The 25,185-nt window shown below is 43.3% G+C and overlaps 1 protein-coding gene across 16 annotated transcripts in view; it reads left to right on the top strand.

Moving 5' to 3' along the window:
• Window positions 1–25,185, top strand: part of PUM1 (pumilio RNA binding family member 1) — a 235,689-nt gene that overhangs the window by 33,850 nt on the left and 176,654 nt on the right. For 12 of the 16 annotated variants that reach the window (XM_033955226.1, XM_033955225.1, XM_033955224.1 and 9 more), the window contains 3 exons: window positions 2,231–2,352; window positions 4,126–4,499; window positions 22,393–22,461. In XM_033955226.1, the coding sequence (XP_033811117.1) occupies window positions 2,334–2,352; window positions 4,126–4,499; window positions 22,393–22,461 (462 nt within the window). In that variant the 5' untranslated portion in view covers window positions 2,231–2,333. The remainder of the gene's footprint in view (window positions 1–2,230; window positions 2,353–4,125; window positions 4,500–22,392; window positions 22,462–25,185) is intronic. The other 4 variants (XM_033955218.1, XM_033955217.1, XM_033955219.1 and 1 more) reach the window with 2 other exon arrangements.

The raw sequence follows: 25,185 nt of genomic DNA, 5'->3' as shown, positions 1-25,185 counted from the left end.
CGGGTGCCAGTGGGGGTTGTCTAAAGCCAACCCGAGCCCAGCGGTGAGGAAGCGCCTCGTTTCTTCTGAAGCAATAGCTGTAGGGCCGCGGCCTGACGAACTGAATCCTGCCCTCCTCTTGCTGTCAATTTTACTGTTTTCTGAACTTACAACAACAGTGTTCTGAAGAGAGTTTTCTCTTCTTGAGTGCCTATGATGAAAAACTGATTACTTGCGGAGAGCATAATTGAAGAAATTGCACAAATGAACAAAATCAAATTGCTCAGTGAACACTGATCTGGACCATTGCTTTAAACCATGGGACAACAGATTTGAAACCAGACACAAATTGTAATGAACAGGCTGCCAGAGAAGGTGGCAAAGCACGTCTCTTTGATTCATGACAGTGACTTTCTAACTTATGAGGAGTTGCTGGGCAGAGTAGCTGAACTTAATGATATAACTGCAAAATTAGATTCTGGCGAGGACAAACATTTCCTGTTTGAGGACTCGCGAGTCCCGTGAGAACTGGCAGCAGTCATTCGGAGTGCAGCCCCAAAAAGCGCATGTCTGCCTTGTGCGGCGCTGCTGGAAGAGAGCAGGTAACCAAGGCAGGAGCATGAAAAGCATGCTGGATCGCCAGGATGGGGGGGGGCTGGCTTGGGGTTGGCTAGCTGACTGCCTTGGGGCTGTCTGGCTGCCACTACACGTGCCTACCATCAGATGTGCCCTGTACCCTGTCCCGGCCTACCACTAGACCACCAGATGGGGGACAGGGTACACCATTTGGTTCAGAATTTTTTTTCCCTGGTTTTTCCTCTTTTACAGGTGGGTGCGTCTTATGGAGCGAAAAATACGGTAACTAACCCTTTAATTGGCAGATGGTGAAAACGGCTGTTTTACATAACTTGATGTTGAAAGAGAGCAACAGTGCCAAGTAACAGGCATTTGGAGGTGCAGATCTCCCATAAGAGCCATAGAAACACATGTTGCTTCTGATGCCAAATAAAGGGTTAAAGACAGTATTAAAAAATAAAGGTCCCAAAGTAGGTTATATTGGAATGCACCTCCCCTAGAATTGTGTAACTTCAGTATAAAACAAGTCGCGCTCTAAAGGGAATATATGTTAATATACCAGTGTTTTCTAATACAGTGTTCCCCCGCGAATCCGCGGTCCCGGTCATTCGCAGTATTTTCTGACCATGAAGGGGAAGCAGGAGAGGGCAGCTGGAGAGGCAGGAGAGGGCAGCTGGAGCACCGGTGAGTGAAGGAAATCACTCGCGGTATGCTCCGACCGCCTCTTCCTGTACTAAAGTTGGGCGTGTCAAAGCAGCTCCTAATTGGTGAGGCCTGACTTTAGTACAGGAAGAGGCGGCGGAGCATACCGCGAGTGATTTCCTTCATTCACTGGTGCTCCAGATGTCCTCTCCTGCCTCCCCAAACGAAAAACTGTATTCGCGGTTTTTCGATATTCGCTGGGGTTCCTGGAACGGAACACCCACGAATATCGGGGGAGTACTGTATAGCCAATGTGGAACTTGGACACGTTTGAGTACAGTCCATTCTCATTGTTTGCAGTAGTATGGTTCGTGAACATGTTTGTGAACAATGAAATGCTGAGACTATGGGGAAATTAGAGTTTAGATTTCAGCTGTACACCTTCCGCCTCAAAACCATGGAAAGTGAAGAGTGGATCTTATTGGGAGAAGAGGGTTAGATTTCTGCATGGGACAGCAGTCACTCCTACCATCAGTGCCCCTCCCCCCCCCGGACAAGAAAAGGTAGCATTCCTCCTCTCTCACCGAACAGACACCAACCCACTCCTCCACCCCCCCCCCCCGGACCCAGAGGAAGGACCACAGGCCTACCTTGTTTCCATGGTGGATTAGTGGCACATTAAGGCAGGAGTGATTCCCACTTGCTCCTACCCGTGCTTTTTCAGCATGAAAATAGCTGCCTTTTCTTGAGGGGTAGAGGAAAGTCTTCCAGTTTGTACATGCTGATGGTGGAGGAAAGTCTTCCACGAACACAGAGGGGAATATCGGTTGTGAATGTGTAGAATAACTAGAACGGACTGTATATATCTGCAAAACTTGACTGAGAGCGTATAAAGAGAAAAATGTAAACTATAATTTTACATTTTCAAATAAACAGTATTTTAAGAGAATAAGAAGTTGGAATGCTTATTTATTTATTTATTTACATCTAATGAACTGGTTTTAAATAGATGTGTTTCCATTTCATTCTACAGATCAATCCAGATACTTGTGGGTTTTGTCCATCTCGAGATAGAGAGAATACCTGCTGGTAGATGAGTACAACCGTAAAGTATCTGAATAGATCTGTCAGGAATAATGGAAAGAAAATTATCAGGTAAGAACTAATTTCTCCTTTTGTTTTAGGAATTTTCTTCCCTTGTTAAGTGACCTGTATTGGACTACAGTACCATAAGCCTTTATTCTCAACTACCTGTTGGTCCTTACCAATTTTATAAATACACAAATACAAACCAGAGCTAGCCCAGCTATTACATTGATTTTTGCTACAGACTGTAGCTCCTTTTGCAACTTGGTACCCATGCGTCTTTAAGTGGCCATAGGTGCCGCAATAGTGCCATAGCTGAGACCCACTCTAGAGGCCATGAATATTACTTCAAAGTGTGTTCAATCCTGGGTTCAAAAATCAAACTCATGGGTCATAAGAACATAAGTGATACTGTGACAGACCAAAGATCTGTTGAGCTCAGAATCCTCTTTCCAACAGTAGCTAATCAAGGTCACCTGGCAAGATCCCAGAAGAATAAAATGGATTTTACAAGAGGTGGTCAATAATTTATCTACCTAATATGAAAGAAAGTAGTAAGCATGTTAAAATAAGCCTGTGCATGTTGTGACAAGTCTCAAGGTTACCCATGCACAGTTGTGGCTCAGTGTGAGTCTTACATTCCAAGAGATAGGATGTCAGTAGAGTTCCCATACAAATCAAGTAAGAAACTGCTAGATATGGAGCACCGTTCAGTGATAAAATTTCTCACAAAAGAAGGGAAAAAGCCTAAGGAGATCTATGAACGCATGACTTCAGTTTATGGTGAGTCTACCCCATCATCCTACCATGTAAAATTATGGAGCAAGCTATTTAAGTGGGGGTAGAGAGTCCGTTGAAGATGACCCTCACGCTGGACAGCCTGTGGAAGCAATTTCCTCAGAAATGTGTAAGAAAGTTCAGGATAGTGCAAGATGGGTTCCAAGAATGCTGATGCCATGTCAGAAAGCTACGAGTCTTCAGTGCTGTCAGGAGAACTTGGAGATGCTCTGTAAAGACAAAAAGTGAACTTTTTTCATTGTTTGGTGACTGGAGGTCTCATCTCCAATCGCAGCGATCCTGAGTCCAAAATGGAGCCAATGCAGTGGAAGCACAAGTCACCCCCCCCCCCAAAAAAAAAAAAAAGTTCAAGACAAAAATCTACAGGCAAAGTCAGTCTTCTGAGAGGATGAGAGACTTTTGCTTCTGGAGTTCATGCCACACAAGACAACAATAACGAGGGGAGAGTGATGCCAACAAAATGATTCCCGCAAAGCGATCAATCAAGGAGAAAAGACGAGGAAAGCTCAAAGCGGATGTGCTTCTGCTTCATGACAATGTACTGGTGCACGTGTCATGACAGTCACAGGCTGCCATCCGAGATTGTGGGTTTCAGCAGCTGAACCATCCACCCTACAGTCCAGACCTGGATTCCTCGGATTATTTCCTGTTTAGAGTTTTGAAGAAATCTCTGTGGATAGCAGTTTTCAAGTGATGAAAGCTTTGATGCCCTGGTTTGAAGATCAAACAGAAAAATTATTTTCAAAGGGGTTAAAATCTTTGCAGGAAAAGTGAATGAAGTGTATGGAACTATCGGGCTATACTGCAAAATAAAAATTGTTTTGAAAACTCTTTCTTTCCTACTGAGGTAGATAAAATATTGAATTCCCTTCATATGCTGCATATCATAGAAAAAGCTGTGGAAAATCCCAAGACCATCTTAATGATTTATAAATTTTTCTTTTAGGAAATTATCCAAATCTCGGGATAATTTAAATTACTAGCGCTATGGGTGCTTTTTCTTAAATAAAACTGATAAAACCTCTTGACAACTGTTTCCTTTAGGTGTTGGTGGAATGAGCGTTGCATGTGTTTTGAAGAGAAAAGCAGTGCTCTGGCAGGACTCATTCAGCCCCCACCTGAAACAGCACACTCAAGATCCAGCTAATCCCAACATGCCTGTTGTTTTGACATCTGGAACAGGGGCCCAGGCACAGCAACAACCAGCTGCAAATCAGGCACTTGCAGCAGGGACACACTCCAGTCCAATCCCTGGAACGATAGGAGTTGCAGGCCGTTCTCAGGACGACGCAATGGTGGATTACTTTTTTCAGAGGCAGCATGGTGAGCAGCTTGGGGGAGGAGGAAGTGGCGGAGGAGGTTATAACAACAACAAACATCGCTGGCCAACCGGGGATAATATTCATACAGAACATCAGGTAAACAAATATTACTTTTACTTTTGTGTTGAATAGATAATAAAATAATTTGGCACATTAAAGAGTTTTTCTTAAGAAATAGTGGCATAACAGAAGGGACCAGACAGCTAAGCTAGTCCAAATGTTTATATTGGGCTCAGCAATATATAAAAAGCATACTCCAAACACAGGGGTGTCAAAGTCCTTCCTCAAGGGCTGCAATCCAATCGGGTTTTCAGGATTTCCTCAATGAATATGCGGGAGATCTATTTGCATGCACTGCTTTCACTGTATGCTAATAGATCTCATGCATATTCATTGGGGAAATCCTGAAAACCCGACTGGATTGCGGCCCTCGAGGAGGGACTTTGACACCCCTGCTGTATGGGATGCAGTGCAGTTGGATCAAAAGAGACCAGGTAATACAAAAAAACCAAAGCATCAAAAAAGCAGTTAAACCATAAAAGAAAATGTAAACAAAACTACAGTGGAACAACTCGATCTATGTAATCAATTGAATAATATACACATATCAACCGCTAAAGCAGGGGTAGGGAACTCCGGTCCTCGAGAGCTGTATTCCAGTCAGGTTTTCAGGATTTCCCCAATAAATATGCATTAAAGCAGTGCATGCAAATAGATCTCATGCATATTCATTGGGGAAATCCTGAAAACCCGACTGGAATACGGCTCTCGAGGAACGGAGTTCCCTACCCCTGCGCTAAAGCATCTACAGACAAATCAAACAGTAAAGCTTAACATGACTTTGTTTCAGCTAGTGACCCCCCTCAGGGATAAAATATAGAAATTTATTTTTGTTTGTTTATTTTATGATTTAATAGACAAATCAGTTCAATATTTGTTTGTCTACACTGTTCGATGCAAATAGGTACTATCCCCTCTTACCAGCAGATGGAGATAGAGAAAAACAGTTTTTTACCAGTGCCTCACCAGTATTACCATATCTGTTGGTGCTTTCTGGAAAGATTCAGAATTTTCTCTGCCTCAGTAAAAGGTAATCTAGCTCCCTGCTCCGCTGGCTGCAGCCACACAGCTTGATTGAGTTTTAACGGCTGCTTCCAGGTTACATTGGATTGGATGCGGATTGGATCAGGTTGAATGTGGATCCTGGCTTCGCTGCCCTCGGTTATGCTTTTTAGCATCCACTAGGTGGGACTTGTGGCTTGGTCCTTTGGGATCCTGCCTAAGAGATATAGGTCCCCATTCCCCACATTCCTCCTTGCCTGCTCACCCTCTTTGGGTGTAACCCTCTAGGCTTTCCTGAGCTCCCAGGCATAAAAATAAAAACAAAAACACAAAAAACTAATTGACTATGTCCAGCTTAATTTTTTCCTTTGTGTTATTGGCTCTGGATGCACACCAGCCATGATGGCAGACTGGTACTGCACTGCTTGCGGGAAGAGGTGGTTGATTCCTGACAACCCCCCCAAAAAAAAACAAACAAACAAAAAAAAAACCCACAAAACAAAACAAAAAAAAACTTGGCACCTATGTTTTGCAGCCTAGTCATATGGGCTGTTTTGACAGGACTGTATAAAGCTGGAAGTGTCAGTAGCAGCTTTTTTCATATCTAAAGCAGCATTTCTTGTGTGTATATAAACACCCTTCTCCCACCCAAGTTCAAAGCCAAGCACTGATCAGAATGGTAAGGAAGGGAGAATGGTATTGGCCCACAATCTCGTTTCCTGCCTTGTATAAATGTATAACTTGAACTACATACATAGTAACATAGTAAATGACGGCAGATAAAGACCTGAATGATCCATCCAGTCTGCCCTGTAATCACATCCATTACAATGTCATGATTAAAATGGCTTTTTTTCTTTATTATTTCTGGGCCATAGACCTTAGAAGTCTATCTGATAGTGTCCTTAGGTTCCAGCTACTGGAGTTGCCATTGAAGCTCACTCCAGCCTGTCCAAACCATCTCCTTTACTGGATTCAGAATGTGAAAGTTTGCTCATTCATATTCAAATTATCGATCATCTGTGTTCATCCCACGCTTTTTTGAATTCCATCACAGTTTTACTCTCCACAGCCTCTCTCCAGGCATCCGTAACCCCTCTCCGTGAAAAAGAATTTCCTAACATTACTCCTAAGTCTACCACCCCTCAACCTCAATTTATGCCCTCTAGTTTTACCAATTTCCTTTCTCTGGAAAAGATTTGGTCCTATATTAATACCTTTCATATATATAAATGTCTGTATCATATCACCCCTGTCCCATCTCTCCTTCAGAGTATACATGTTGGGGTCTTCTAGTCTCTTTTTGTACTTCTTTTGGCACAAACCTCCTACCATTTTCGTCGTTTCCTCTGGACCACTTCAAGACGTTTTATATCCTTGGCCAGATACGGCCTCCAAAACTGAGCACAATACTCCAAGTGGGGCCTCACCAATGACCTGTACAGGGGCATCAACACCTCTCTATACAGTCTAGCATCCTCTTGGCTACAGCCATTGCCTTGTCACACTGCTTTGTCACCTTCAGATCCCCAGGCACTATCACCCCAAGGTCCCTCGCTCCTTCCATGCATATCAGCCTCTCGCCTTCCAACACATACATCTCTTTGGGACTTACTCTGCACTTCTTTGCATTGAACTTTAGTTGCCAGACATCAGATCATTTTTCCAACTTTTGGAGATCCTTTTTCATGTTTTCCACTCCCTCTGGGGTGTTCACTCTGTTAGCAATCTTATTATCGTCTGCAAAAAGGCAAACCTTTCCTTCTAACTCTTCGGTAATATCGCTCACAAACATATTGAACAGAATTGGCCCCCTGCACCGATCCTTGAGGCACTCCACAACTCACCTTTCCATTCTCCAAGCAAATTCCATTAACCACCGCCCTCTGACATCTGTCCGTCAACCAGTTTCTAATCCAGTTCACCACTTTGGGTCCTAACTTCAGTCGGTCAAGTTTGTTCAATAGCCTCTTATGAGAAACTGTTTCAAAGGTTTCAGATTTTGCTTTTAGCACCAAAGCCATAGGGGAGAGGGTTGTAGCCTGAACAGCTGTTCTTCTTTCTGATCCTTGCCAGGCTGGGTCTGTGAGGGTGAGGTGAGGGAAATAGAGGTGGGTGTCTGTTGTGGGAAGGGTACATAGGGAGTTAGTGGGTATCTGTGCTGTTTTCTATTTTATTATAGCTGTAGTGGTTTGATGGGGCATGGGTATGGTTTATGGGGTTTTCTGCTGTTTTGGCAGAGGCATACTGGAATTTTCCATAGAGCACCAGCCTTTATATCAGTGATGTTAACTGGGAAAATTCATTTTCTATACTTCCATCCTCTGATAGGAAGAGGAATATATGTGTGTGTCTGTCTTTATTTCTTTTTTCTCTCTCTCTCTCCTTAGCCGCTTTCTGTATTTCTGTCTTTTTTTTTTTCCTTGGCTATCCACCACCACCCCTTGCCTGTACCCCTGTCCATTCTCCCTTCCTTTTACCTCCCCTGTGTCCACCTCCACCCCTTCACTGCTCCCCTTATCCAGCAGCAGCCCTTCTCCCATTGTTTTACCTCCCCCCTATCCATGCCTCCCTTCCTTTTTCTGCCCCCCCTGTCCATCAGCCCCTCTTCCCCTTTCCATCAACCCCTCTTTCCTGCTCCCCCTGTCCAGCAGTACGCCTCTCTTTTACTGCCCCCTCTGTCTGCGTAAATGGCATGAACAGGCCCTCCCTTTGAATTAGCGCTGCAAGGCGCTTGGGGGGGGGTCTCGCTTATTTCCTTTGGGTCCTGTCATGTCTGCAGTTTGCTTTTAGACTCGGATGAGGCACGCAAACTGTCCTTTCAAAATAAATGAAGGCGCTAAACACAATACAAATGACTCCTTCCTAGGCACAGTGTTGGGGGGGGACCCCACTTGCGCGTTAGTCGGGTGCTCAGCATGCACAGCCTGGCTCCTATTTGCAATATCCTTCACTCAAAAAAACAAAACAAAACACAGGACACTATGCTCGCCCCTGTGAGCCTGCAGGGACGGGAGCCTGCTGCTCATTCTCTTTAGTGTTTGCCCTGTCCACATCTCTCATTCAACTCCCCGTTAGCAGAAGCCCCTGCCCGGCCCTCCCCCACCCCTCCAGTACACGCCAACCAACCTGCCCGGTCAAGCCGTGGAGCGTCGCTCCCTTCGCCACCCATGGACTAAAGTGCTTCCCTCCCCAGCCGACCGTACCAGTCGCTCCCCCCACCCTCCTTCCACACGCCCGCGCTACTGCCCTCGGATTCAACGGAAGAGAGGTGAGTGGAGAGCAAAGAGGCAGCACTGGTAGACAAACCGTGAAGATAGGGAAGGGGAGAGGGAGGTCATAGGCTTTTTCCTCCCTCCACTGCGGCGGGAGCCTGAGCCGGCATAGGCGGTTGAGGGGGGAAGGTTGTGGTTGGAGCTGCTAGACTCCAGTGGATGGGGAGTGTGATGGGGCGAGCGCCTCTCCCCCCCCCCCCCCCCCAACAACCAACTTCAGATTTCAGTTTGTCCGTCTTCCACTGTGCCGAGCCCTTTTCGGCGTCTGCCCTCTGCCGAATCCAGGGCCTGCTCTCCTTCCCATAAGTGCCGGTCCCTCACTCCGCACCATCTAGCGCATGCGTGCTTAGCATTTTATTATTATATAGATTCCTTGATCTTCAGATCAGTGTAAAGGAAGTTATTATTTTATGATGGGAGAGAAAGTTAGTAGTGTAGAGAAGTATTCTTCAACCTTTTGACAGTTGTGGACCGGCGGAAATAAAATAATTATTTTGTGGACCGGCATCAATCTGCGGACCGGTGGTTGAAGAACATTGGGCTAAGTCATGGGCCAGACCCTGCCCATCTCCACCCAATCTCCGCCCCAGACCCCACCCCCATAATAGTAAATTATAACACCATTTTTTCCATTCATTTTTCATATACACATACACACAATATAATCATATTAACAACACATAATGGTTAACCACAAAATTAAACTACACAAAGCACACTGTATGCTTCTCAATATTCATTCCTACCAGAACACAGATAACCCCTATGCAAATATGGGATCACAAACTAAAAGTACTAATATATAAAAAAGAAACCCCAAGATACAAGACTCTGCATGCGTACAACACCAGAGAAAAAGAAACAGATGCATTTCTTCCTGAACAGACAGCAGATGTAAATCAATCACTAAATTCAAAAATAAAATAATTCCCCCTACCGTTGTTTTCTCCCTCCCTCCATGCTGTGCCTTGCCTTCTGGCCTGCTCCTGCCTGGCCGTTTTATGCCGCTCCCAGCGTTGTGTTCGGGCCAGCTCCCTCTTCTTCAGCGTTGCAGTGCACAAAACCGTGGGCAGTGGCTCCTCACACGTCCCGCGCCTCATCTGGAAGCCTTCCCTCTGACGTTGTGACGTCAGAGAGAAGGCACGTAGAAGCCTCTCCCCACAGCTTTGTGCACTGCAACACTGAGGAAGATGGAACCAGCCCGAAGACAACGCCGTATTGATCGCACCGTGGACCGGTGGCTGAAGAGCACTGTCTTGGTCCCGATGCACATGCCGGCCCTGTGGACCGGCAGGAAATTTCTGCAGACCGGCACCTGTCCACGGAACGGTGGTTGAAGAACACTGATGTAGAGGATTTTTAAGTCATGAAAAGACTGTATTTTAATCTTTAGACTAAAAGTTGACTGCATGATGGTTGGATAGATCTGTATTGTGCTTGATAAGCCAGCAAAGAGTCAAATTCATATGTAGAATGCATGGAAATAACCTTATTGTAGCTGTAAAATATGCAATTAAATATTCCATGAGACCCTAACATAGAAATGTTGACTAATAGGATCTTCCCTTGCAATCCTTCACACTATTGTTTTGCCTTTTGTCTTTGTTTTGTTCTATTTCTATCATTTAAATTTCTCCAGAATTCTACTGTTCAACGGCTCCCCCTTCTGCTTCTATTCCTTTCTCTCCTCTCTTCTACCTTCCAAAGTATTTAGATCAATGCTGTCTTGTTAAAATGTTTATTTTATTTTTATTTTTCCTCTAACTCTACTTTTCACTTCTCTATTACCCTCCAGGTACTTTAGTTAGATTGTGAGCCTTCGGGACAGTAAGGGAATTTTTCAAGTACCTTTCTTATTTCTAATCTTAATGTATATTTTCTGTAAACCGCTTAGAACCTAACGGATGTAGCGGTATATAAGAAATAAATTACATTACATTACATTACATTACTATTCCAGAACTTGTGGGATAGTTGTGTCCATCAGCCAGCAGGTGGAGGTAGAAAACACTGAGCTGAGTTCTGCCATACCTATCCAGGTATCCAGTTCTGCTCTTTAGTTTTTTCTATCTCCAGCAGGTGGATGGAACATATGGATTAGCCTCGAGGTCTGATTTGCTTCTGGTCCAGTTGGTGACTTTCTCTGTTGAGCCTGAGTGGAGTCTTGGGGCACTTTTTGTTACCTGTGCAGGTCATATGTGGAAGTTCCAGATCTCTGATATCTTCCTTCCATTTCATTCCTCCCTTCTCTCTGGCTTGTTGAATTGCATTCCCAGTAATTTTGCAAAAAAAAGCAGTAAGCTATTTTATTAGAGCTTTGTGTGTGGGTTTATAAATAAAGAAAAGAGGGATAAGCATTTGTAGATAACTGGGAAAATTAAAGAGTCATGGGATAGGTGGCAAAGTTCAGTTGTGGATAAGGAATTGGTTATCAGATAGAAAATAAGGTAGAGTTAAATGGTCATTTTTTTCAATAGAGGAGAGTAAACAGTGAAGTGCTGCAGGGGTCTGTACTGGGACAGGTGCTATTTAACTTATTTATAAATGATCTGGAAATTGGAACGACGAGTGAGGTGATTAAATTTGCAGATGACACTAAAACTGTTCAAAGTTGTTAAAACGCATTTGGATTGGGAAAAATTGCAGGCGGACCTTAGGAAATTGGAAGACTGGGCGTCCAAGTGGCAGATGAAATTTAATGTGGACAAATGCAAAGTGATGCACGTTGGGAAGAATAATCTGAATCACAGTTACCGGATGCTACAGTCCACCTTGGGGATTAGCGCCCAAGAAAAGGATCTGGGTATCATTGTAGACAATACAATGAAACCTTCTGCCCAATGTGTGGTGGCGGCCAAAAAAGCAAACAGGATGCTGGGAATTATAAAAAAAAGGGATGGTTAACAAAACTAAGAATGTCATAATGCCTCATTTGGAGTATTGCATTCAATTCTGGTCTCATTATCTCAAGAAAGATATAGTGGCGCTAGAAAAGGTTCAAAGAAGAGTTACCAAGATGGTAAAGGGGATGGAACTCCTCTCATATGAGGAAAGACTAAAATGATTAGTGCTCTTCAGCTTGGAAAAGAGACGGCTGAGGGGAGATATGATTGAAGTCTACAAAATCCTGAGTGGAGTAGAATGGATACAAGTGGATCGATTTTTTTTTTTTTTTTTTTTTTTTTGTTCTGTCAAAAATTACAAAGACTAAGGGACAGTCGATGAAGTTACAGGGAAATACTTTTAAAACCAATAGGAGGAAATTTTTTTTTCACTCGGAGAATAGTTAAGCTCTGGAACAACATTGCCAGAGGATGTGGTAAGAGCAGATAACATAGCTGGTTTTAAAAAAGATTTGGACAAGTTCCTGGAGGAAAATTCCTTAGTCTGTTATTGAGAAAGACATGGGGGAAGCCACTGTATAGGTAGCATGGAATATTGCTACACATTGGGTTTTGGCCAGGTACTAGTTTCCTGGATTTGCCACTGTGAGAACGGGCTACTGGGCTTGATGGACCATTAGTCTAACCTAGTAAGGCTATTATGTTCTTATGGGGGTTTACTGCCAGAGGTACCCACACAGAGCCAATAAACAAGGGAAGCCATTAGGGATAAGTCTGGCTGTTTGTTTTCTCTGACCTCAGTGCAGCTCTGAAGGTGAATTTGAGAGTGCGGGCTGGGGCACATTGAGTGGCTATGGCAGCGCCCATGGAAATTGTTTAGATGTTCCTGCTGTGGAGCACAACGTTTGGGTTTTTTTTTCCGGGAATTGCAGTGAATGCGCACTGGATGCATGTAGGAAAGAGCCGAGATTGTCTGTTCCAGCACATCTGATGCTGGGGGCGAGTCTTTGTTCACTTTCTGTAGCACGAGATGCGGCAGTGGGGCCTTTGATTAACGACGGTGCACAGGAAACAGTGGGAGCAGTGGCTATCTTGGAGCAGGCTACTGCGTCAGCCGCCTTCATTTGCACGCTTGTCGCTGGTGCCATTTTATCTCAGCAGGGTGCTAAAGGAGGGGGCACAGTCAGCAGGGGGGTGTTCTCGCCAGGGCTGTGGAGTCGGTAGATAAATGTTCTGACTCCGACTCCTCAGTTTTTTGTACTTCAGACTCCGACTCCAGGTACCCAAAATTTCCTCCGACTCCTCGACTCAGACTCCACAGCACTGGTTAATTTTCAGATCGTTAAAATGGAATGTCAAGTTGAGAGAAATGAGCATTTTTGACACCAACTTCTTTTTGCTTTTAATCAAGGTTCTAAGGCCGCAGAAGCTGCTCGCAACATTTGTGCTGTGTATATAGTGGGTGCTATAGCTGAAAGAATCGCTCGTGATTGGTATGCCAAGTTCATAAATGGAGTCGGTAGATCAATGTTCCGACTCCGACTCCTCAGTTTTTTGTACTTCAGACTCCGACTCCAGGTACCCAAAATTTCCTCCGACTCCTCGACTCAGACTCCACAGCACTGGTTAATTTTCAGATCGTTAAAATGGAATGTCAAGTTGAGAGAAATGAGCATTTTTGACACCAACTTCTTTTTGCTTTTAATCAAGGTTCTAAGGCCGCAGAAGCTGCTCGCAACATTTGTGCTGTGTATATAGTGGGTGCTATAGCTGAAAGAATCGCTCGTGATTGGTATGCCAAGTTCAAAAATGGAGTCGGTAGATCAATGTTCCGACTCCTCAGTTTTTTGTACTTCTGACTCCGACTCCAGGTACCCGAAATTTCCTCCGACTCCGACTCCACAGCCCTGGTTCTCGCCAGAGTTTATACTGCTACAGCATCAAGCTTATTTAATGAAGGTTTGTGAACCACTGAGTGAAAATTTACCAAAAGTAGGTTTTAAAAACATTTGGAGGGGCAACTGTCATCTTTGAAAGTTTAGTGTACTTTAGGATCAGTAAAATGGAACTATGCAATTTTTTCATAACTTTCATGTTTTTCCATTTTCTACAATGTAAAGCTGCAGGTGCCTAAAGTGTAGTGTATAATTTCTGGGGTTAATTACCTTTTTTGAATTGATAAATGATTTTCATTTTTTAAGATGTAATTAATTCATACCTGAATTAATTATTCAGGCAAAATTAATAATTCAGGCTGAAGTTTTGCAGCATTATACAGTTGATATGCCTCTGGTTTTTGGTATAAATAAGTTACAAACCCATCTTGGCACCTTTTTGATCAGTGGGTCACATTTTATTTGCAACTGTACATACAATTGTGATATGTATTAGCATTTATTATTGTATGCAAAAAGAATGCCAATTTCCAACAAGTTATAAAAGCCTTTTATCTTCATTGTTATGCTCTTATTTGAGTTTGGTTTATTTTAATAGTATCATTATACTTTTCAAAACAAAAACATATTGGTTCATCTTTTTTAGGTTTATTATTATGGTAAGAAGTTTCCTGGTTTCTATGATCCAGGGTTTTTAAGTATCTTATTAAGATAAGAAGTAAGTTTCCTGGTTTCTGTTATCCAGGGTTTTTAAGTATTTTACTGTTATGTTTGACTTTCAATTTAACTGTTTTTATGCACGTTAAATTTGTTTTGGTGTTCTTAATGGCTTAGACTGTGTCTTTCATTCTAAGAATATTTTCTCATAATTTTGCTTATCTTCTGCATTTATTTTAAAGCAAGTTGTAATTGTGTTTTCTGGTGCAGTGTGTCTGGGAATCCTGACTATAGGTAATATTCACCAAATTGAGAGTTGTGTTGCAGAAGGATGAACTTTACATTCTTTCAACTCTGAAGGGGCACTACAGCCATTAGAGAAAGAGACAATTTTTCCTTTTGCAAGGAAGTTGAGAAGGTGTTCTGATCTGCTCTGATCCTTTTATTCTTTTGTGGTTTTTATTTGAATCCAGAGGCTTTGCAGTGCTCCATGAGGTTCCCAGTGGCCCTGCCACAGCTCTGCCTGGGAGAGGAAGTAGACACAGGGAGAGGGGGGAAGCATGCAGATGGCAAGGAAATCCTCAGGTTACCTTTTGTGGCCAGCCTACAGTAGCACTTGTAGTGCTTGGGGTCTGTTTCCCTGGAAGCTGGCTTGCAACCTGATTTCTCAGGTGCTTGAGTGCAGGCTGATTGTTCCCTGTGGCATTCCGGTCAGGCTTTGGCGGGTCCTGGCTGCATTTTCCTCCCTTTTGTCACGTGGATCTGTGGGAATTGAGATCTCAGTCTGACTTTGATCCAGCTGGCAGTCTGAAGATCGTAGAACGTGGACTTGATTTGGCTAACTGAGTCAGTTTCTTCTCCAAATTCTATCTCCTCTGACAACTGAAACAGGCTAGCACAAGCACAGATAGACTGAGTAAGGCTTTTGTAGTCTGTGGGAAGATGAGGGGGGGGTGTCTGAAATTGTATGTTTAAAACATTTCTGAGGCTTGGATATAGGGTTCCCTACCTCCAAAAAATCCTTCCCAGAATTATTTGACCTTTTGATTAGGTTTCCCGGGCTGTGTTTGATGTGACCACGCTGCTTTGTTAGCCATCTTGGATTTCCCAATTGTTGTTTAAAAGCCTCCATCTGCCTCAAAACTCTTTGATTTTGCTAAAAATCAGCTGGAATTGACTCCTCAGGCTGTGATACCCCTGTATCATGCCAGATTTGTGGTGGGAGGAGCGTCTATGCTTTATATGCTACGGGATATGTGAGCGAGGGGCGGGAACCTTGGGCATAGCATCTTCTGGTATCTTCATGGTTGAGGGATCGCAGATGGTTTCTTTGTTCAGGAAAAAATCCCTTCCAGAGCTTCTGGATAAAGTCTTTTCTCCATGTCAAGTGGTATAGGGCTCCCCATCTCGCCATCACGGATTTTGATGAAACTTTGTGTGCTAAATCTTACATGACCCAACCAAACTCTGGAAAAGTTTAAGATTCACCAGGGGAATATTTGTAGAGATATAGCTCTTTGATTTCGTACCACAACCATGTATAGTACCCCTGCAAAATTTTTGTAACTTTGAGTCAAAATATTGCCTTGGTTATATAAGCAAAAGAAATGAAACTTGATAATATTATACAACTTTTTAAGATCTATTCAATGGAACTAATGCAAATTTTCATTTTTTGAAACTGGCATACATAAAAAGCCTCAAAGTGGGCCGAAAAAATGGATGCAATAAAAATTTTCAATTTAGCTGTCTGTGGTTCCCGTAATAATGAAGCTATCCCTGTAAAGTTTTGTCTATTTTGTTACAAATGTGTTAGACTTAAACTAGCCACCAAAGTAATAAGTTTAAATAGAAAGCTCTAAAGAAACTACACACAAGTTCCTCAGTTTGCCACACAGTTTTAGCGTATGGTAGCTGTCCTCATAGGAACCAATTAGTGTGTAATTTTTTCTTTTTTTCTTTGTTTTCTTTTATATATTATTCAATAAATTATAAAGTGCTTATGCTTAATTTTTTATAGTATAATTGCGATAGTAGCAGAAGTAGCAATTACTTAGCTTTTTTTTATAAAAGAAACTGGGTCTGGCTCAATCCCCACCGACGCGTTTCATTATTTCATCAGGGTCGGGGAAGGAGAACGCAGAGCAGTTCAATGTCTTAGCAAAATGCGGCTCATTAATCATGGATTTAGCATTCTCCAAAGGCGTCTGCTACACGGTTGTCTATTATGAATGCTTCCCAGGTTCATACTCCTTTTTTCCCCTAATGCTCCCTAATTATGGAGCATTGAGAGAACCTGGAGGGCTCCCTATGGGTTGCTAAGACTATGACAAAGCTTTACCCTATGGCCCCTGAATTTCAGCAGTTATTTGTCCAGACAAAGGTGGATTCGCTCATAGTGCAGGTTACCAAGCATACTTCCCTCCCTAGTGAAGGAGGAGTAATGTTAAAGGATGCATAGGACAAAGGGTGAATGTAGTCCTTAAGCGGCAATTTGAAGCCTTAGCCTTGGGAGTTAAAACCGCATTAGTGGTCTCTTTTGTGGCTTGCACATGTCAAGAGAGTCCATCAGATTCCTGTCATGGATTACATCCACCCCCAGCTGGTAATCTCGGGGATTGATTATATAGTGGATGCCCTATATGACATTATCAGAATCTTGAGCAAGATGTCTGTTTACTCTGTCTCCGCCCGCAGAATGCTTTAGATCAGGCAAAGAGTGGCAGATTTGGCTTTGAAAGCCACTCTAAGCAGACTCCCCTTTAAGGGACAGACAGATGTTCTTCCGTTAAGGACTGGACAACTTTATGACCAGTGTAGAAGACTATTGATCTAAGACTTCCAGACAGCAGACCTTGTGCCCCTAGAGGGTCTAGTTGGGATAATTTTCATGATTCAAGGCACTTTTGTCAGTACTCTGGAGGAACTGTTGCCTAGAGAACATATCGGCGTTCTCGGCAGAGGTACAGAAATTCAAGGCGTAACTCAGTCTTTCAGATCGTCCACTCCTGCAGCCTCCAAAAAGTCTCAATGACACCAGGTCATTAGTCTTGTCTCCACAGATAGGAGGGAGGTTAATGGCCTATTGGGAGCAGGTCAGCTCGGACTGCTGAGTGCTGGAGATAGTTTACTAACTTAAATTTAACTAGCCCCGAGTGGATTACTTTGTGGACTCTCAGGCATTCTCAGGTTCACCTTTCGTTGCCATTGTGGAACCTGTCCTTGGTTCTGTTGATGCTTTCTAGGGCTCCATATGAGCTGCTGAGATCTACCATTAAATATTTTCTCTCAAAACAGTTTTTCCTAGTTGCAATTGCTTCAGCTTGGCGAGTCTTTGAGTTGTTGCAGGCTTTGTCTTGCAGAGAGGCTATACCTCTGTTTCAGAGGGCTCTGTGTCTATTCACATGGTTCTTCCTAAGGTGTTAAGATTGTTGTAATTTTTGAAGGAGATGACTAAATTTTGACTCTGCCCACCTCTGTCCTATGCCTTGGAAAGGTCAGGAAACTCCAAGGCCTCTTATGAGTTGGGTCAAGATGACTATAGTGTCCACTTTTATCTATATAAATAGGTACCCCCCAGAATTGAAGGCTTACTTGACTCGGGCTCAGGTGGCTTCCTGGGTGGAGGCCTGCACAGTTTCTCAGGACGTTATTGGCAAGAGTCAGTGCATTTTTATCATTCCTTTGTGAATCATTACAGGCTGGTCTTGCTATCCAGGGCCCATGCAGATTGTGACATGGTCCTTTGGGAGAGGGGGGCTTGTCTGCCCCCACCCAGTAAATCTGCTTGGATACATATCATGCTTTGGAGGAGAGGAAGGACAGGGGAGATATGATACAGATGTTTAAATACTTGAAAGGCATTAATATAGAACCAAATCTTTTCCAGAGAAGAAAAAATGGTAAAACTAGAGGGCATAATTTGAAGTTACAGGGAGGAAGACTTAGGAGTAATGTTAGGAAATTCTTCTTCACGGAGAGAGGGTGGTAGATGCCTGGAATGCCCTCCTGAGGGAAGTGGTAGAGAGGAAAACGGTGATGGAATTCAAAAAAAGCGTGGGATAAAAATAGAAGATCTCTAATTAGAAAATGAAGGATGCAAATTAAAGAACTAAGGCCGGTATTGAACAGACCTGCACGGTCTGTGTTCCATATATGGTGGTTCATTGTAGGATGAGCTGGGGTGGGCATCAATGTGAACTCCACTAATATGGAACATGAGGATGTTACTGGCCAGACTTTCTCGCCCAGAAATAGCTAAGAAGAAAAAAAAAAAAAAAAAAAAATTTTAAATTGAATCAGGTTGGGCAGACTGGATGGACCATTCGGGTCTTTATCTGCCGTCATCTACTATGTTACTATGTTACTATGTATCCTGCAAACAGTGGAATGGTTGGATAGGCTGGAGTGAGCTTGGACGGCAACTTCAGCATTTGGAACCTAGGACGATACCAGACTTTACAGTTTATGGCCCAGAAATGTCAAAGAAGACAAGTTAATCATGTATTTTTAATGGGTATAAGATGGACTGTTCAGGTCTTTATCTGCCATCATTTACAATGTTACTTACTATTGGTTCAGAGTAGTGTGGCTGATGTTAGGGAAGGAGAAATTGTCTTGTCTTGATAGAGACAAGACTGAATTCAAGAAAGCATGGATTAGGCATGTGGGATCTCTTAGGGAGAGGAGATAGTGGATGCTGCAGATGGGCAGACTGGATGGTCCATTTGGCCTTTATCTGCCATCAAGTTTCTGTTTCTTCATTCAGCCACACTGTTCTGAAACTTGCCCTTGGAAGACTGGGACCTGGGCTCAAGGAATATTCTGTTCCAATGCAAAAAACGTTATGCAAAATAGGTGCAAATTTCCCATGTCGGACCTTTTTATTTCTAATCTTATTGAAAATATCCTATTTTTTTACTAATAGATTTTTTTTGGGGGGGGGGGGTTGTTTTGCTTTCCTGTCTGATGTTGGCTAATGAGACCATCAGTTCTTAGTCTTCTGCAGAGCTTAAGAAGTTGTGTTTCTGGAATGTCTCCAAATGCGCAATTTTTCTTCAAGAATAGAAGGGGATATACTAAGATGGATAGGCAAATGGCTGGAGAACAGATTGCAGAGGGTGGGCATAAATGGGAAGTTCTCGGACTGGGAGAAGGTGACGAGCGGCGTGCCCCAGGGCTCGGTTCTTGGGCCCATCTTATTCAATATCTTCATAAATGACCTAGAAGAGGAAACAACAAGTAACATAATCAAGTTTGCAGATGACACAAAACTATGTCGGGCAGTTGGGTCGCAAATGGACAGAGATGCACTTCAAAGAGATTTGAACCAACTGGGGAAATGGGCGGAAAAGTGGCAGATGAAATTTAATATAGAAAAATGCAAAGTGATTCACCTGGGCAGGCAAAACAAAGAACAAGAATATAAAATGTTAGGTGTAAGATTGGGCAAGAGCGAACAAGAAAGGGACCTGGGGGTGCTGATAGACAGGACCCTGAAGCTGTCGGCTCAATGCGCAGTGGCGGCAAAGAAAGCAAACAGGATGTTGGGCATGATAAAGAAGGGCATCACGAGTAGATCGGCGGACGTCATAATGCCGCTTTATAGAGCAATGGTTAGACTACACTTGGAATATTGTGTCCAACACTGGTCTCCCTACCTAAAGAAGGATATAACCCTGCTGGAGAGGGTGCAGAGACGAGCCACGAAACTAATAAAAGGAATGGAGAATTTGAGCTATAAAGAACGCCTCGAAAAACTGGGATTGTTCACCCTCCAGAAGAGAAGGCTGCGAGGGGATATGATAGAGACTTTTAAAATACTAAAAGGTTTCGACAAAATAGAGCAAGAAACTTCGTTATTCACATTGTCAAAAGTGACTCGAACAAGAGGTCATGGACTAATGTCCGGAAGTTCTGCTTCACACAGCAAGTGGTGGACGCTTGGAATGCTCTCCCGGAGGAAGTTGTGACGGAGACCACCATTCTGGGATTCAAGGGCAAGTTGGATGCACACCTTCTTGCAAATCACATTGAGGGATAAGGGTGAACAAGGTGTCCATTAGGGAACACCTAGCTTGGCCTCCGCGTGTGCGGGTCGCCGGACAAGATGGACCTAGGGTCTGATCCGGTGAAGGCATTTCTTAGGTTCTTATGTTCCCGTACTTATTTCCTCTTTATTTTCTTTCTTTATTTTGTTTCCTTAGTAATTTCATTTATCGTCTTCGAATATTTTTTGTTTTTCAGGTTTATTTAAAATTTGATAATATCGCTTATAATACTTCTATGCGTAGTACATTTTAAAAGCAAAGATACAATATTACAAAATTTGGGTTAACAGGGTAATGTCTGAAGCTTCCTGTAATTTGTTTCTTTATAAAGAAAAGTTATTCAATTTCGATTTTGGGGCCTCTGCCTTTCAATATGCTGTGTTTTGATGGTCCTCTGACAATGGCAAGCCAGCGTTTCACTCTATGCTGCATCAGAGATTTGGACCCAAGGTTGGCTTATCGGCACCTCTCTCCGTGCTCACATAGCAGTTTTTTCAAGATCAGTAACAAGATTATGAACAGTTTAAACAGATTAAGCATTTGATGGTATGCATTCAGTATAATTAAGGAGGGAGTGACAAAGTTGGTTCCCTTTCTAGTCTGCGTGCAAGATTCATTCTGGCAGCAGACGGGGATCTGAGGCTTTTTCTTCCTTTAAATATTGCTTCTCTTCTATCTTTAACCATTTTCTTCTTTTAACTATTCTCATCCCTAAAAGAGTCGGGACTTGAATGATTGGGGGTATTCATACTTTTTGAATGTCATCAGAGAGGTTGTATTGGTTTGTGGATGATTCTGAATCTCTGTTTGTATTGGTTGCTTAAATAGTGAGATTCCACAGGTGTCTGTGCTGGGACCAGTGCTTTTTAACATATTTATCAGTGATCTAGAAATGGAATAACTAGTGAGATAATTAAATTTGTTGATGACAGAGTTCAGAGTTGCTAAATCGCAAGAGGATTGTGAAAAGTTGCAAGAGGACCTTGTGAGACTGGGCAGCTGGGCATCAGAAAGCTAGATGACATTTAGGGCTCCTTTTACAAAGGTGCGTTAGGGCCTTAACACGTGGAATAGCACGCGCTAGTCGCTACGCCTCCTTTCAGCTAGCGTGCGCTAATCTGGTGCGTGCGCTAAAAATGCTAGTGCACCTTTGTAAAAGGAGCCCTTAATGTGAGCAAGTGCAAAGTGATGCATGTGAGAGAGAGGAACCCAAATTTATAGTTACATGATGCAGGGTTCCATGTTAGGAGTCACTGCCCAGGAAAAGATAAGTATCATTGAGGATACGTTGAACCCTCAGCTCAACGTGCGGCGGTGGCTAAGAAAGCAAATAGAAAGTTAGGAATTGTCAGGAAAGGAATGGATGAAAATGTTAATGCTCTTATATCACTGTATGGTACAGCCACACCTTGAATACTATGTGCAATTCTGGTTGTATCTAAAAGATATAATGGAATTAGAAAAGGGAAGGGTGATGAAAAATGATAAAAGGGATGGGATGACTTCCCTATGAGGAAAGGCTAAAGCGGCTAGGGCTCTTCAGCTTGGAGAAGAGACGGCTCAGGGTGATATGATATAGAGGTCTATAAAATACTGAGGGGAGTGGAAAAGGTAAATATAAATCGCTTGTTTTCTCTTTTCAGAAATACTAGGATTAGGAGGCGTGCGATGAAGATACTAAGTAGTAGATTTAAAACAAACCGGAGAAAGTATTTCTTCACACATGTAATTTAATTCTGGTATTTGTTGCTGGAGAATGCGATTAAATAAGTTAGCTTAGCAGGGTTTAAAAAAGATTGATACTTTTCCTAAAAAAGAAGTCCATAGGCCATTATTGAGATGGCTTGGGAAAATCCACTGTTTATTCATAGCATAAACAGCATAAAATCTGTTTCACTACTTAGGTACTGATCTGATGGTATTAATTACAATGAAGGAACAATTTCCCTTGTGACTAAACTGAGGTGAAATCAATACAGTGTGTGCCAAAGAGTAGATAAAAGAATAGCAAAAGGTAGGTACTTACTTAGGATCTGGGTTGGCCACTGTTGGAAACAGGATTCTGGGCTTGATGGACCTTAGATCTGTCCCAGTATGGTAATTCTTATGTTCTGTAGATTATTAAAAAGTGATTGCTTAAGCCTTCCTTTTGTTGTTGTTTGGAAAGTAACACCCAAGGCATTAATTGTTGTCTTCTCTCTGAATAGGTGCGTTCTATGGATGAACTGAATCATGACTTTCAAGCACTTGCTCTGGAAGGACGGGCCATGGGAGAAGTGAGTATAAAGTGTTTAGTGATTTGATTTTTACTCTAGTTTCTGCATTTAACCTCAAGACCGTTGAATTTATACATATATTAATTTTTATTTATGATTATATTCAATAAACCTTATTTCAAAGGCTGACGTGTACAATCCCATTCCCCACTTGTTTTCTTTGGTTTGTCTGACGTGGGGTTGTTTTACCTTGTTTTTGTTGTTTCCATGAATTAGCACTTTAATATTTTGTGCTTTATTTTCTGTTATTGAGCTGAAAGAATTAGAATCTAGTACCATATTTTTTAGCTCCATTAGACGCACTTGACCATAAGATGCACCCTGCATTTAAAGCAGGAAAACAAGAAAAACCCCATTCTGAACCAAATTCTCCCTGCCAGGCTCTGTACCCTGTCCCCCCTCTGGTGGTCTAGTGGTAGGCTGGGACAGGGCACAGGGCAGGCAGACCTAGTGGATGGCAGGCAGGCCTCTTCTCCCCCCTCCACCCAGGCAGGCCCCAGGAAAGCCCCGACCTCCCTCCAGGCAGGCCCCAGCCTCTCCCTCCCAGGCAGTCAGCAGGCAGGCCCCGGCCTCTCCCTCCTCACTCCCCAGGCAGGCGGTAGTAAGCAGGCAGGCCCCGGCTCTCTTCCTTCTCCCTTCCCACGCCGGCCCTCTTCTTCCTCCTCCTCCTCCTCCTCCTCCTCCCTCCCCCGCACGTATCTTTTTTTTTTTTTTAACTTCTGGCACCTCACTTGCAGAGAGCGGCGCATAAGGATTGCTGGCTACCTGGTCCCCGCTGCTTCCGCAGAGAATGGCAGATGCGGCGGATGCCTCCTCATCCCTCTCGTGGCATAGTGGCGCACCCTTGTGCGCTGCTCTCGGCGAGTGAGGTGCCAAAAGCTAAAAAAATGCGCAGGGGGAGGGGAGGAGGAAGAAGAGGGCCGGCAAGAAAGGGAGGGTGGCAGCTTTGGGGGGGGGGGGCGCTTTGGTTATTTGCTCCATTAGACACACCCTTATTTCTACCCACTTTGGGGGGGGGGGAAGTGCGTCTAATGGAGCGAAAAATACAGTAATTCCGAAAGGCTATATCTAATGCTTTTTGATTAGTAGCTCACAGTAGCTTAAAATAGATAACATAACACTTTGATTATATTTGAAACAGGCATTCCATTGTACCTTGCCCCAAATTAAAACTTTCTGGAGCAACTTTTTAAGCCTTTTAACTCTGTCTTTTCCGAGTTTATTTTATTTATTTATTTAAAACATTTGTAGCCTGCATATCAAACGTCTATATGGATAACACCATTACATGCATAATAAAACTAGATAGACTTTAAACAAATCAAAATAAAATATCACCATACAACATAAAAACATCTATAAATAAATAAATAATTAATAACAAAACTATAAAATACCCAAATCTGAAAATGCCAGTTGGATAAAGTGAGCTTTCAAACTTTTTTTGAAAGGCCATAAAGTCAGTGATCAAATGAATATAATCTGAGACCGAGTGCGAGCGTTTTTTGCTTCTACGAAGGTGGATTCCTTGGTGGCGCACATCGCCAAACGCACTTCTCTCCCCAGTGACTCCTCCCCAGTGGACGGGGCGCAGGGGGTGGTCCCGAAGGATGTCGAGGACCAGCATGTGGATTTCATCCTTAAGCGCCTGTTTGACTCTGTGTCAACCAGGGCATACCATTCCAAGCTTCGCCCTGATCCTGGCACTGTTGTGTTTTGAGACCTGGATTTCCTTGTCTCGGGTGTAGACTATATGGCTGATACCCTGTATGAAATGTTGAAGGTTTTCTCTAAGCTGTTGCCTATTCCATCTCAGCACATAGAATGTTTTAGATCAGTCAGTGGTCCGGTGATTCATCCTCTATGGTGACCTTGAGCCAGTTGCCTTTAGGGCTCAACCTTTGTTCGGCCAGTGTGCAGGATCGCAGACCTAAGTCTTTGCCTATAAATAAGTCCTGCCACTCCAGGGGTTCAGGGTGCTCTAATTTTCATCCCTTCAGGCATTCTTGTCTACTATATATTTGGGACCCCCAGCTGGTCAGTGGCCCTCCCCATCTGCCAGATCATGGTTTGGAGGTCCTCAGTGTCGTCTGTTCATGGGCATCTGCGAAGAAATAATTCTGATGCCAGGCCGGTGCCTCCCGCCCCCCAACATATGGGGGGGGGGGGTGGCAGTTGGCCTTTTTGGCCAAATGGCAGGCCATTACCTCCAACTATTGCTTCTTGGATTTCCTCCAAGACGGCTGCAAACTAGAGTTTCTCTGTCCTCTGACCAAATATATCCTGGACTCCACAGTGGGCTACCCCGAGAAGGCGACTCGGATGCAGGCCACAGTCCACAGATTGTTAAATATTGTGGCTATAGAGCCCATCCCAGAGCAAGACTCGGGCTGTGGAAGATAGTCTGTATACTTATCATTCCAAAGAGAGGCTTTGAAGATTGGAGACTGACATCGGATGTGACCAGTGGAGTACCGCAGGGCTCGGTCTTGGGTCCAATCCTATTCAACATATTCATAAGTGATATGACCCAAGGGCTCAGAGGAAAAATATCATTGTTTTCCGACGACGCCAAACTGTGCAACATAATAGGTAAAAGCACTATGCCTGACAGTATGACGCAGGACCTACTACTATTAGAACAATGGTCATCGACTTGGCAGCTCAACTTCAATGCTAAAAAATGCAAAGTGATGCACCTGGGTAAAAGAAATCTGTGCAGGA

Source organism: Geotrypetes seraphini, chromosome 8, assembly GCF_902459505.1.
Source record: "Geotrypetes seraphini chromosome 8, aGeoSer1.1, whole genome shotgun sequence".
NCBI lineage: Eukaryota > Metazoa > Chordata > Amphibia > Gymnophiona > Dermophiidae > Geotrypetes > Geotrypetes seraphini.
This window is presented reverse-complemented; position numbering and strand designations above follow the sequence as displayed.